Below are 13849 nucleotides of genomic sequence, written 5' to 3'. Positions count from 1 at the left end.
TGTAGTTCGACGACAGAGGTTGGGGTGATCTTGGACCTGGCCTGGAGACGGCGAAGGTTGAACAGGTTCCCACTGGTTCTGTAGTTTAGTTCCACTCCAGCGGGGAGCTTGTCGACTGTGAGGTGGAGCATGGCAGCGAGGAAGATTGAGAAGAGGGTTGGGACGATGACGCAGCCCTGCTTGACCCCGGTCCGGACGTGGATTGGGTGTGTGATGGATCCGTTGGTAAGGATCACGACCTGCATGTCGTCGTGGAGCAGGCGGAAGATGGTGATGTACTTTTGGGGGCATCCAAAATGGAGGACGATGCTACATCGACCCTCGCGGTTGACAGTGTCAAAGGCCTTTGTAAGGTCGAAGAAGGCCATGTATAAAGGCTGGCGCTGTTCCCTGCATTTTACCTGCAGCAGTCGCGCTGCAAAAATCATGTCCACTGTGCCCCATAGGGGACGAAATCCGCACTGCGACTCCAGGAGGAGTTCCTCGGCCACAGGGAGAAAACGGTGGAGGAGGACTCTAGCGACGACTTTCACAGTGGCCGATAGCAGGGAGATTCCTCTGTCGTTGCCGCAGTCGGACTGGTCGCCTTTTTTAAAGATGGTCACGATCACTGCATCTCTGAGATCCCAAATCCATGCTGGCTGTCCTTGATTAATCAGTGTCTTTCTAAATGAAGGTTTATCCTATCTCAGAATTTTTTCCAATAATTTTCCCACCACCGAGGTTAGGCTGACTGGCCTGTAATTACTCGGTCTATCCCTTTCTCCCTTTGTAAACAAAGGTACAACATTAGCAATTCTCCAGTCCTCTGGCACCGCACCTGTAGTAAGAGAGGATTGGAAAATGATCGTCAAAACCTCTGCTATTTCCTCCTTTGCTTTTCTTTACAGCCTCGGATAGATTTCATCCAGACCTGGGGATTTATCCACTTTCAAAGTTGCAAATCTTTTTAATATCTCCTCTCTCACTGTTTATTTCATCTAATATTTCACACTCCTCCTGCCTGATTGTAATATCTGCTTCGCCCCTCTTTTGTGAAAATAGACGCAAAGTATTCATTTAGAGCCATACCCACATCTTCCGCCTCCACACACACGTTACCTTTTTGGTCTCTTTCTCTAGTTATCCTCTTGCTCTTAATGTATTTAAAAAACATCTTTGGATTTTCCTTGCCAAAATTTTTCATACTCTTTCTTTGCATTCCTAAAGTCCTTTTTAAATTGCACTGATATTCCGATCAGCGTGGAGAGTTCATGAGGGAAGATCGGAGAGAAACTGGAGAAAGATGAGAGTTCAGGGCTAGGGTAGGAGGGGAACCTTGGAGGAAGTTTGGCCCAGTGGGCTAGGAGAAGGAAGAGAAGTGGCAGAGGCAGCTGATCAGATGGTCTCAATCTGAGACAAAAAAGTCCATGAGCTCCTCACACTTGTTGGCGGAGGGGAAGGTGGAGGAGGCAAGGGTTTAAGATGACGACTAGCAATAGAGAATAGAAGCCAGGGTTTATCTTTGCCTTCCAGAATGATTTTGGAATAGTGAGCAATTTTGGCAGACAAGAGACCCGTATTGCTTTGTGTGGTCCAGCCAGATCTGGCAGTGAATGCCTAAATCAGTTGTCCACCATAATCGTCCCTTGGAATTAAGGGAGCAAAGATCAGGGCTGTACCAGGGGAACAGCCAGGGTGAGAGAGTGTAATTGTTTTAACAGGGACTAGGGAATCAATGGTGGTGGTGAGGGTCTGGTTAAGCAGATCGGTAGTTGCAGAAATGTCATAATTAATGGAGAGCCAAAGGCTGGACAGTTGGGATGGCCAGAGGTTAGAGACGGCCATTTCTGCAATTGACACGATGGGAGTAGCGAGGCCACAAGAGATAGCAAGGTCGAGGGGAGTGGCTGTGAATATCGGTTGTGGAGATTACATGGAGGGAGAGATTAAGGGATGATAGGAAGATAGGGAACTCCGAGGAGAGAGAGCATGATGAACGGAAGATGGCGGTTGAAATCTCAGAGAATGAGAAGTTGCTCGACGCAGAGGCTGAGGGAGGAAAGCAGTGAGGATATCTCTGTAATAAACATTGTTATGGTACTTGGGCGGGCGGGAGAGAATGAGAGGTTTAGAATAAGATGCTCAAAGGAGTAGGAGGACAGATCAAGGTGCAATTTGGTGATGGGAGCCACACTGCCACCACAGCGGTCTGGCAGGGCAAATGGTGGAAGGTACAGCCAGGCGATTAGGCTTCATTTAAGGGTAAGGTGGCATCACCCTCAGCCTAGTTTCCGTCAGGGCCATGATGTCGACGCAATCATCCACGATAAGCTCATGGATGGCAAGGGCCTTGTTCGCAAGTGAACGGACATTCTGGAAGGAGAAATGGAGCGGGTCGCTGATGGCTGGTAAGATCCATCAAAAAGTATTTAACATTCTCAAACATTTTTTAAAAAACTATACATATCTATTTTCTAAAATTAACAAACCTTCCATGACACCACTCTCAATATGTCACAGGATACACCATTTAACATTATATCGTGTAAAGTAGAATGTAGTTGTGTGCTCCAGTAAGGCTAGGTGGTGTAATTGCTCGGAATGAACAGTGCGCTCACTTGCAGGTTCAGTTAGACAAGGAACCTTGGTTTGTTTGACAGGTCAATTAATAAGTTTGTTGCAGTGCAGAACCAGTATGTTCTTTGAGGAGGGAGCTGGAACAAAGCATTTTAAGATTGGTTTGCATCTGTAAGTTCAGGAGGTGAAAAGTGTACATTATCTAAACTTTGAAAATCTTTTAAAAATGTTTAAACTCTCTTACTTTTATATCTAGGTTGGGTTGAATTGGTTTGTTTTAGTTTTGTGGTCTGCTAAAGCTCTTGAAAAAGTCAAAGTTGGGAGTCAATCATATAGGAAGAATAACCCAATTAGAGGAGTTAGATAGAATAGATCTGACTAGGTTAGAATAAATTTGGGCTGATTATAATAAACTTGACTATGATTAAGAGTGATAGAAGGGTAACAAGGTGCAGCAGGAAGAAAGGGTTACACTTACAAGTACAAGCTTTCAAATTATATGTTGTCAAAATCAATTCCTCTGTGTAGCTTGTGTTCAGCTTCAGGAGGATTTCTTGGATTGAGAAGCAATGCAATGCTTACACATCGGTCCATCCTCCACAGCACACAGTAACTATATACCCAGTAAACATGCTACCAGCAGTATCTTTAACAGTCCATAAAAAATTCATAACGTCCATCACAGTAAACAACACTCAAATCTCTCTTTTCAAACTCAGTCTCTAAAAAAGCACCAAGATTTAGTCAAACATGACAGATATTCCAATCATAGTTGTTCATTTTGTAGCAATGTAAAAGCTGCACAGAAAGCAGAATATCTTGAGTTTTGCAGAAATTATTGCAACCACTGAAAGCATGCGCTTTAATCATCCGCTACAGGAACAGGCCAGCGACACCAGTATCCTGATTCACATCACATTTACCACTGTCCCTGTCCATGCTGCCATTCAGTTTGTGCTTCGCTTCTGGTGTGCACATCAGGGAACTTAAGCAGGGAATGGGAAACAGGGTCAACAAAACAAGTTCAAGAACGTGCTCGCAGCAGAGTTGTTCAGCTTTCAGATGTCTTCATCATACTGCTGTCATGTACGCACTCTCGTTTCAACAGAGCCTAGCAATTTGAGTTGCACTTCTAGTAGATAAACACAATTTCCAGCTGGTAGGGGAGAAACTGTGAACTCAAAAGTTCCAAAACCTTGCATCAATTCAATGGACAATGATGCTCATCATGTGTTCCATGACTCTGGCAAAGTGAACCCGTTGCCTCGCAATGCCTCTCGAAGGCCAGGGGAGGAAAAGGACAAGCCATCTCCAGCGATCATGCATGTAAGCGTGGCTTGAAGACTATTTTCAACTGCACCAATAAAATCAGTTATTCGTTTCAGCTTCACCTTTGAGCTCGCAGTACTAGGCGTCACCTTCAGAGTGGTCCTCATCTAACTTAGTAAATTAGTTCTTTCCCTGAAGTTGATGATGTATTTCACTATCAGTTATGTACCAATCTTTGGTAGAACTGTTGATCTTATCGGCACAACCAGAAAACTAGATGTCCATTCATTTTTTAAACAACCATATTCTTTCTTCTAATTTGTATTCTTCAAATGAAGCATAGAATTACACAAAATACACAGTCCATGCCAGCATTTATGCTCCACTTGAGCCTCCGCCCACCTTTGTTCATCTAATTCCGTTGGCATAATCCTCTATTCCCTTCTCCCTCATATGCTTACCTAGCTTTCTCCTTAAATGCATCGATACTATTCGTTTCAACCACTCCCTGTGATAGCGAGTGCCACATTCTCACCACTCTCTGGGTAAAGAAGTTTCTGCTGAATATCCCATTGGATTTCTTGGTGACTATCTTATATTGATGGCCTCTAGTTATGCTCTTCCCCACAAGTGGAAACACTCTCTCTCTATCCACTCCTTCAAAAGATTTCATGATTTTAAAGACCTCTATTAGGTCATCCCCTCAGCTTTTTCCTTTAAAGAGAAAAGAGACCCAGTCTGTTCATCTTTTCTTGATATTTATAACCTCTCAGTTCGAGCATCATTCTTTTAAATCCTTTTTATAATATGGCAACCAGAACTACACACTACTCCAAGTGTGGTCTAACCAAAGTTCGATACAAGTTTAACATAACTTCTCAATTCCATCCCTCTAAAAATAAACCCTAGTGCTTGATTTGCCTTTTTATGGCCTTATTGACCTACGTTGCTACTTTTAGTGATTTGTGTATTTGTATTTCCGGATCCCTTTGCTCCTCTACCCCATTTAGATTCTTATTTCCAAAAACAGGACACATAAAAGGGTACAGATTTTAGATCATACTTATAGAAACTATTTTTTGCCTTGAAGACAAGTGTTGGGGAAAAGCCCAAAGTGTAACAATTGATGTCAGCTAAGATGGGATAAATGTCATCTTATAGACCAAACAAGCTGTCCAAAGTACTCATTTAAGCAAATCAGAAATAAGCCACTGTTACTATAATTACAAATTCAGAAATGTATTCCATAGTGGGGAAACTGGAAGCTGAAACAAGTAGACCGAGCAGCAAAGGGAAGGGGACAGAGGGCAGCATCACCATGATTCATAGAATCAGAGAAATTTACAGCACGGAAGGAGGCCATTTCGACCCATCGTGTCTGCGTCGGTTGACAAAGAGCTATCCAGCCTAATCCCACCTAATCCCACTTTCCAGCTCTTGGTCCGAAGCCCTGTAGGTTACAGCACTTTAAGTGCACATCCAAGTATTTTTTTTTAAATGTGGTGAGGCTTTCTGCCTCTATCACTCTTTCAGCAGTAGAGGCAGAAACCCTCTTGAACTTATGGTTAGAGAAAGAAAATGTAATGTCTTTTCATGTTCATGTTAGGTAATTTTCTGAAAGTTGGCCCAAGTAATTCAAAGATTATTGTTCCTTGACAAAGAAGCTAGAATCCTAAATCAGACGGCCAAGCGAGCCAATTATCTTGCAGCTTCATGAGCAATGAGAGCAAGCTGGTGGGACAATTAGCTGAAATCTTTCTAGCTACTCGCCAGCTTCGCCATTATGAGACAGATTAAAACTGGAGATGCTCCTGCCAGAATGTCCCGCAAACTGCGACACCAAGAACAGGAAGCTCCCAGCTTTGATCTCGGAACATTGTCGAGTTAGTTTGTGGTAATCTGGTCTCACCATTCCCGAGTTATGGGCAGAGAGTAACGAGAGATCATTGTTCCTGCTCACTTTTCAACAACACGTAGACAAAGTGCAGCGATTGGCTTAGATCAGACAGGTTCAGCTACGATAGCTGCTATAGCCAAACAGCATCCCTCGGTCTTTTAACTGTGCGGGGTCTCACGAAGAATGCCTACTTGAGCTAGGTACTGGAAGAGCACCATCTCCATTGGAACTGTTCTCCCACCTATGCACTGATTTCTGGCCATCTCAAAAGCACTAGTGACAAACATCTCAAAGCAGGCTGCTTGCTTGCCATCTCTGCCAAAGGATGGTATCGTGTAGCACCAAAATGTGGAAAGAAAAATTCACCTTGTATTTTAAAAAACATCTTTCCAGTTAATGAAGTGTATTTCTGACATCTTATCCCATCTGCAAATTTGAAAAATCAAAACTTGTGGCTGATGAGGGGTGCCAAACTGCAAACACAAGCAAATGACATCCACATCTTCTGTATGTATCTCCCCTCTCTTTACTCAAAATTGGAATACTATGCTATTGCAAAAGTGATCCCTAAAGGCAAAAGAGTGGAACAACAAAGTCGAGATGGCCAACTTGAGCCATGTGCAAGAGAATCTTGAAAGAACTTTTCAGGATAGTTTCAGGTACATTCCCAGGTCATGGCACAGGTTTATAATGGTTGCTTTGTATCAGTTTTCACTCCTGTAGACTATGCTCAGCTACCATTATTGTAATGAAGAATTCTTCCAACGACCCTTTGTCGTGCTTTATTATCCTCTAGCATAACTAAAAATGATTTTATTATTGTTACTGCAATTATCCACAACTTTCTTTTCCACCAACCTTTTGCCGCACATGTTACCTTGAGCTGAGCACAATAGCAATTCCCATTCTTTTGAGTACCGCACGGGAGGCCGCCATTTGGCCCATCGTGCCTGTGCCGGTTCTTTGGAAGATCTATCCAATTAGTTCTACTCCCCTGCTCTTTCCCCAGCACTCTATAAATTTTCCCCTTCAAGTATTTATCCAATTCCTTTTTGAAAGTTACTATTCAATCTACCTCCACCACTCTTTCAGGCAGTGCATTCCAGATCATAACTCACTGTGTAAAAATCTGTTTCTCATGTTGTCTCTGGTTCTTTTGTCAATCACCTTAAATCTATGTTCTCTGGTTACCAACTCCTCTGCCAGTGGAAACAGTTTCTCCTTATCCTCTATCAAAATCTTTCATGATATGAACACCTGTGTTAAATCTCCCCATAACCTTTTCTGTTCTAAGGAGAACAATCCCAGCTTCTCCAGGCTGTCCATGAAACTGAAGTTCCTCATCCCTGGTACCATTCTAGCAAATCTCTTCTGCACCACCGTCAAGGGCTTGACATCCTTCCTATAAAGTGTGGTGCCCAGAATTGAACACAATATTCCATTTGAGGCCTAACCAGTGTTTATAAAGCTTTAGCATAACTTCCTTGCTTTTGTACTCGATGTCTTCATTTACAAAGCCAAAGATCCCATATGATTTATTTTAAATAAACAGCCTTCTCAACTTGTCCTACCTTCAAATATTTCTGTAAATACACCCCAGGACTCTGTTCCTGCTTCCCTTTAAAATTGTACCACTTACTTTATATTGCCTATCCTCATTCTTCCCAACAAAATGTATCACTTCACTGCATTAAATTTCAACCACGTGTCTACCCATTTCACCAATCTGTGTCCTGAAGTCTATTACTACCTTTCCGAGTTTCAGGTCATCTGCATACTTTTAAATTATTCCCTGTATACCCATTAATATATAATTGAAAAGAGCAACAGTCCTAATACTGACCCCTGGGGAACATCACTTCTTCAGTCTGAAAAACAATGTTGACCACTACTCTCGGCTTTCTGTCCTATAGCCAACTTCGTATCCACGCTGCCGCTGCCCTTTTAATCCTACAGGCTGCAATTTTGCTAACAAGTCTTTTATGTGGTACTTTTATCAGCCTTTTGCCAATCCATATACACATCAACCACTGCACTGCCCTCATCAACTCTCTCCGTTACTAATCTTCAAAAACTATCCACTCAAAACTGCTGAGGAAGTTCAAACTTGAAATAATCTAATCACCAAACTTGTCAACTGCCTGGGAGCAAATGTCTTCGCGAACAAATACTAACCATGTCCTACTTCGCTCATGCCCATTATCTAAACTATCTAGTGACCAACAGCTTTGAATGCTGATGACAACAATGCTCCAAGATGGCTGGAATTAAATGCCGAGTCTGCATTGGCTAAAGAACTTCCCTGGCCAACATGAAGGCAACTGCCAATCACTTTACAGCCACCTGCTGCAAAGCATGTAGTTTTAGTGCTGTACATAAAATGTCACAAAAGCAGAATGTGGGCATGTAATATTTTCAAGTACATTCACTGGAACAGGGAAATACACATAATAGTACAATTACATCTGGGCTTCCAAACTTGGAACGTGGCGAGAGAGAATATTTTGAGCTACATAACACTGGGGTGGAATATGAGTGGTTACAGGGCCATTACATGCTGGTAGCAGCAATTTATTGTGATACATTAAGAGCGCCACATTATAATGAGAAATAGTTGCCTCAAGTTCAAGCCAAGACACAAAATGTACAGAGCAATAATGTTTGAAGGAGGGAAATAAAGGAGTGCTGGGACGGAAAGGAGGAAGGGAGGGGACGGACAGGAGGGAGGGAGCGACCGAGGGGACGGACGGGAGGGGGGGAGCGACCGAGGGGACGGACGGGAGGGGGGGAGCGACCGAGGGGACGGACGGGAGGGGGGGAGCGACCGAGGGGACGGACGGGAGGGGGGGAGCGACCGAGGGGACGGACGGGAGGGGGGGAGCGACCGAGGGGACGGACGGGAGCGACCGAGGGGACGGACGGGAGGGGGGGAGCGACCGAGGGGACGGACGGGAGGGGGGGAGCGAGGGGACGGACGGGAGGGAGGGAGCGAGGGGACGGACGGGAGGGAGGGAGCGAGGGGACGGACGGGAGGGAGGGAGCGAGGGGACGGACGGGAGGGAGGGAGCGAGGGGACGGACGGGAGGGAGGGAGCGAGGGGACGGACGGGAGGGAGGGAGCGAGGGGACGGACGGGAGGGAGGGAGCGAGGGGACGGACGGGAGGGAGGGAGCGAGGGGACGGACGGGAGGGAGGGAGCGAGGGGACGGACGGGAGGGAGGGAGCGAGGGGACGGACGGGAGGGAGGGAGCGAGGGGACGGACGGGAGGGAGGGAGCGAGGGGACGGACGGGAGGGAGGGAGCGAGGGGACGGACGGGAGGGAGGGAGCGAGGGGACGGACGGGAGGGAGGGAGCGAGGGGACGGACGGGAGGGAGGGAGCGAGGGGACGGACGGGAGGGAGGGAGCGAGGGGACGGACGGGAGGGAGGGAGCGAGGGGACGGACGGGAGGGAGGGAGCGAGGGGACGGACGGGAGGGAGGGAGCGAGGGGACGGACGGGAGGGAGGGAGCGAGGGGACGGACGGGAGGGAGGGAGCGAGGGGACGGACGGGAGGGAGGGAGCGAGGGGACGGACGGGAGGGAGGGAGCGAGGGGACGGACGGGAGGGAGGGAGCGAGGGGACGGACGGGAGGGAGGGAGCGAGGGGACGGACGGGAGGGAGGGAGCGAGGGGACGGACGGGAGGGAGGGAGCGAGGGGACGGACGGGAGGGAGGGAGCGAGGGGACGGACGGGAGGGAGGGAGCGAGGGGACGGACGGGAGGGAGGGAGGGAGGGGACGGACGGACGGGAGGGAGGGAGGGGACGGACGGACGGGAGGGAGGGAGGGAGGGGACGGACGGGAGGGAGGGAGGGAGGGGACGGACGGGAGGGAGGGAGGGAGGGGACGGACGGGAGGGAGGGAGCGAGGGGACGGACGGGAGGGAGGGAGCGAGGGGACGGACGGGAGGGAGGGAGGGAGGGGACGGACGGGAGGGAGGGAGCGAGGGGACGGACGGGAGGGAGGGAGCGAGGGGACGGACGGGAGGGAGGGAGCGAGGGGACGGACGGGAGGGAGGGAGCGAGGGGACGGACGGGAGGGAGGGAGCGAGGGGACGGACGGGAGGGAGGGAGCGAGGGGACGGACGGGAGGGAGGGAGCGAGGGGACGGACGGGAGGGAGGGAGCGAGGGGACGGACGGGAGGGAGGGAGCGAGGGGACGGACGGGAGGGAGGGAGCGAGGGGACGGACGGGAGGGAGGGAGCGAGGGGACGGACGGGAGGGAGGGAGCGAGGGGACGGACGGGAGGGAGGGAGCGAGGGGACGGACGGGAGGGAGGGAGCGAGGGGACGGACGGGAGGGAGGGAGCGAGGGGACGGACGGGAGGGAGGGAGCGAGGGGACGGACGGGAGGGAGGGAGCGAGGGGACGGACGGGAGGGAGGGAGCGAGGGGACGGACGGGAGGGAGGGAGCGAGGGGACGGACGGGAGGGAGGGAGCGAGGGGACGGACGGGAGGGAGGGAGCGAGGGGACGGACGGGAGGGAGGGAGCGAGGGGACGGACGGGAGGGAGGGAGCGAGGGGACGGACGGGAGGGAGGGAGCGAGGGGACGGACGGGAGGGAGGGAGCGAGGGGACGGACGGGAGGGAGGGAGCGAGGGGACGGACGGGAGGGAGGGAGCGAGGGGACGGACGGGAGGGAGGGAGCGAGGGGACGGACGGGAGGGAGGGAGCGAGGGGACGGACGGGAGGGAGGGAGCGAGGGGACGGACGGGAGGGAGGGAGCGAGGGGACGGACGGGAGGGAGGGAGCGAGGGGACGGACGGGAGGGAGGGAGCGAGGGGACGGACGGGAGGGAGGGAGCGAGGGGACGGACGGGAGGGAGGGAGCGAGGGGACGGACGGGAGGGAGGGAGCGAGGGGACGGACGGGAGGGAGGGAGCGAGGGGACGGACGGACGGGAGGGAGGGAGGGGACGGACGGACGGGAGGGAGGGAGGGAGGGGACGGACGGGAGGGAGGGAGGGAGGGGGAGGGAGGGAGGGAGGGGACGGACGGGAGGGAGGGAGGGGACGGACGGACGGGAGGGAGGGAGGGGACGGACGGGAGGGAGGGGACGGACGGGAGGGAGGGAGGGGACGGACGGACGGGAGGGAGGGGACGGATGGACGGGAGGGAGGGAGGGAACGGACGGACGGGAGGGAGGGAGGGGACGGACGGGAGGGAGGGAGGGAGGGAGGGGATGGACGGGAGGGAGCGGACTGGAGGGGAGGGGAGGGGAGGGGAGAGAGAAGCGGGACAGAAAGGTTGGAGGGAGAGGAGAAAATAGTGAGGGGAACGACGGAGATATAAAAGGGCAATTGGGGAGGAGCTCATGGACTTCTTTGTCTAAGATTGAAAATATCTGATCAGCTGCCTCTGCCACTTCCCTTCCTTCGCCAAGACCACCGGGCCAAACTTCCTCCAAGCTTCCCCCCCTACCCTAGCCCAGAATTCACATTTTTCTCCAGTTTTTCTGCGATCTCCCTTCTTGACCTCTCCATGCTCATCTTGTTCATGAGACCCACTTCCTGCCCACTCGACCCTATTCCCACTAAACCGCTGACCACCCAACATCCATTTTTTACTCCCATGTTAGCTGAAATTGTCAACGGTTCCCTCTCCTCAGGTAGTGTCTCACTCTACTTAAATCTGTCGTCATCATCCTACTCCTGAAAAAAAAACCCTCGATCCTTGCCATCTACCATCCCATCTCCAACTTCCCTTTGCTCTCCAAAGTCCTTGAATGTGTTGTCACCTCCCAATTCCGTGCCCATCTTTCCCAAAACTCCATGTTTGAATCACTCCAATCAGGTTTCTGCCCTTGCTAAAGTACAGGAAACGGCTCTAAATCAAAGTCACAAATGACATCCTTTGTGACTGTGACAAAGGTAAACTAGCCCTCCTCATCCCTCTCGACCTGTCTGCAACCTTGGGCACAGTTAACCACTTCATTCTCCTCCAACGCCTCTCCACCATCGTCCAGCTTGGTGGAACTGCACTCGCCTAGCCCAAAAAATCACCTACAATGGCTTCCCTTCCCGCTCCTGCATCGTTACCTCTGGGATGCCTTTGCCCCCTCCTATTTATCATCTACATGCTGTCCCTTGGCAACATCATCCAAAAACACGGCATCAGTTTCTACATGTACGTTGACAACAACCTGCTCTACCTTGCCACTACTTCGCTTGACCTCTTTACGGTCTCTAAATTTTCAGACTGCTTGTCTGACATCCAGTACTGGACGAGCAGAAATTTTCTCCAATTAAATATTCGGGCTTCGGTCCCCAACTCAAACTCCATTCCCTAGCCACTGACTCCATCCCTCTCCCTAACATCTATCTGAGGATGAACCACATTGTTCGCAACCTTGGTGCCATATTTGACCGTGAAATTAGCTTTCAACCACACATCCGCAGTACAGATAGTAAGACCGCCTATTTCCACCTCCGTAACATCGCCCACCTCTGCCCTTGCCTCAGCTCATCCACTGCTGAAACCCTCACCCATGCCTTTGTTAACTCTAGAGTTGACTATTCCAACGTTCTGCCCTCCATAAACTGCAGCTCATCCAAAACTCGGCAGCCCGTGTCCTAATTCGCACCAAGTCTCACTCACCCATCACCCCTGTGCTCGCTGACCTACATTGGCTCCCAGTTAAGCAACGCCTTGATTTCAAAATTCTCATCCTTGTTTTCAATTCCCTCCACATCTCTGTAATCTCCTTCAGCCCCACAATCCCCCCCACCACCACCACCACCCCCGAGATCTCTGCAACTCTTTTAGAGACGACAAAATAAAACATTTAAATCAATCTGGGGGGCCACTCCAAACATTTTCCAATGCCCTCCGAGATCTCTGCACTCCTCTAATTCTGCCCTCCTGACCATCCTTGATTATAATCGCTTCCACCATTGGTGGCCGTGCCTTCACCTGCCTGGGCCCCAAACTCTGGAACTCCCTGCCTAAAGCTCACCTTGAAGAGGCTCCTTAAAACCTGCCACTTTGGTCACCTGCACTAATTTCTCCTTATGGTGGCTGTGACAGATTGTGTGAGATAGTGGTGCTGGGTTAGTGGCGCTATATAAATGCAAGTAGTCGGTTGCTGTCCGTGCCTTGCTGGGCGGGGAGCGAGCCCGGGTCCAGTGAGGCGGCCGCTCCCGGGACAGTGATGGTGCGGTGCAGCCGCCGCCTGGAGCCTGGAGCCCGGGCCCCGGCCCGCAGTGTCCCTCCCCCTCTACAGCCCCGGGTACCTGCGGGCGTCCCTCCGGCACGGGCCCAGCCGGATGCGGTAGGCCAGCTCGATGTGTTCCCGCTTCACCTCCTCCGGCCTGACGCTCTCCGCCCACTGCCAGGCCGCCTTCTCCAGCTGCTGCTTCGGGGCCATGCGCGCTCAGCTCGGCCGGCTGAGGGCTCGGGGGCCGGGGCCTGCTCTCCGGGGCCGGGTTCGGGCTGTCCGCGGCCTGAACCCGGGCTGAGGGTGTCCGGGGCCTGCTCTCCGGGGCTCGGTGTCGGGTTGTGCGGGGCTCGGCCTGTCCACTCGCGGTCCCGGGCCTGCTCTCCGGGGCTCGGCCTGTCCACTCGCGGTCCCGGGCCTGCTCTACGCCGCCAAGCAACCGCCAACCTGACGTGTCACACAAGGGCAGCGTGACGTCATGGCCGTGACGTAGTGCGCAGGCAGCGATGATGCTCAGCGTGGCCCATGCATTGTCTCGGGCTCAGCACCTTGGCTCCTCAGCAAGTAGCTGCACTTCTACAGTGAGGCACTGGAGAAGGTGCAGACAAGATTTACAAGGACTAAGAGCTTCTAACCATCAACAACAACAACCTGTATTTATACAGTGCGTTTAACATAGTGAAACGTCCCAAGGCACTTCACAGAAGTATTATATGTCACAAAGTTTGACACCAAGCCACATAAGGAGAGATTAGGACAGATGACCAAAGGGTCAAGGGGGTAGGTTTTAGGGAGTGTCTGAAAGGAGGAAAGAGGCAGAGAGGTTTAGTCAGGGAGTTCCAGAGCTTGAGGCCTAGGCAACAGAAGGCACAGCCACCCATGGTTGAGCGATTATATTCAGGAATGCTCAAGAGGACAGAATTGGATGAGTGCA

The 13849-nt window shown here is 51.3% G+C and overlaps 1 protein-coding gene across 1 annotated transcript in view; it reads right to left on the bottom strand.

Annotated features, from left to right (window-relative positions):
- The window catches only part of usp48 (ubiquitin specific peptidase 48), a 195163-nt gene extending 181717 nt beyond the window's left edge, over nt 1-13446 (bottom strand). Inside the window, exon 1 of the mRNA XM_070860713.1 lies at nt 12992-13446. Coding sequence (XP_070716814.1) covers nt 12992-13125 — 134 coding nt within the window. The 5' untranslated portion in view covers nt 13126-13446. The remainder of the gene's footprint in view (nt 1-12991) is intronic.
- Between the last annotated feature and the right edge of the window lie 403 nt (nt 13447-13849).

The sequence above is a fragment of the Pristiophorus japonicus genome, chromosome 18 (genome assembly GCF_044704955.1).
Source record: "Pristiophorus japonicus isolate sPriJap1 chromosome 18, sPriJap1.hap1, whole genome shotgun sequence".
Taxonomy (NCBI): Eukaryota; Metazoa; Chordata; class Chondrichthyes; family Pristiophoridae; genus Pristiophorus; species Pristiophorus japonicus.
The sequence above is the reverse complement of the archived record's forward strand: the minus strand, read 5'-3'. Positions and strand labels throughout refer to the sequence as shown.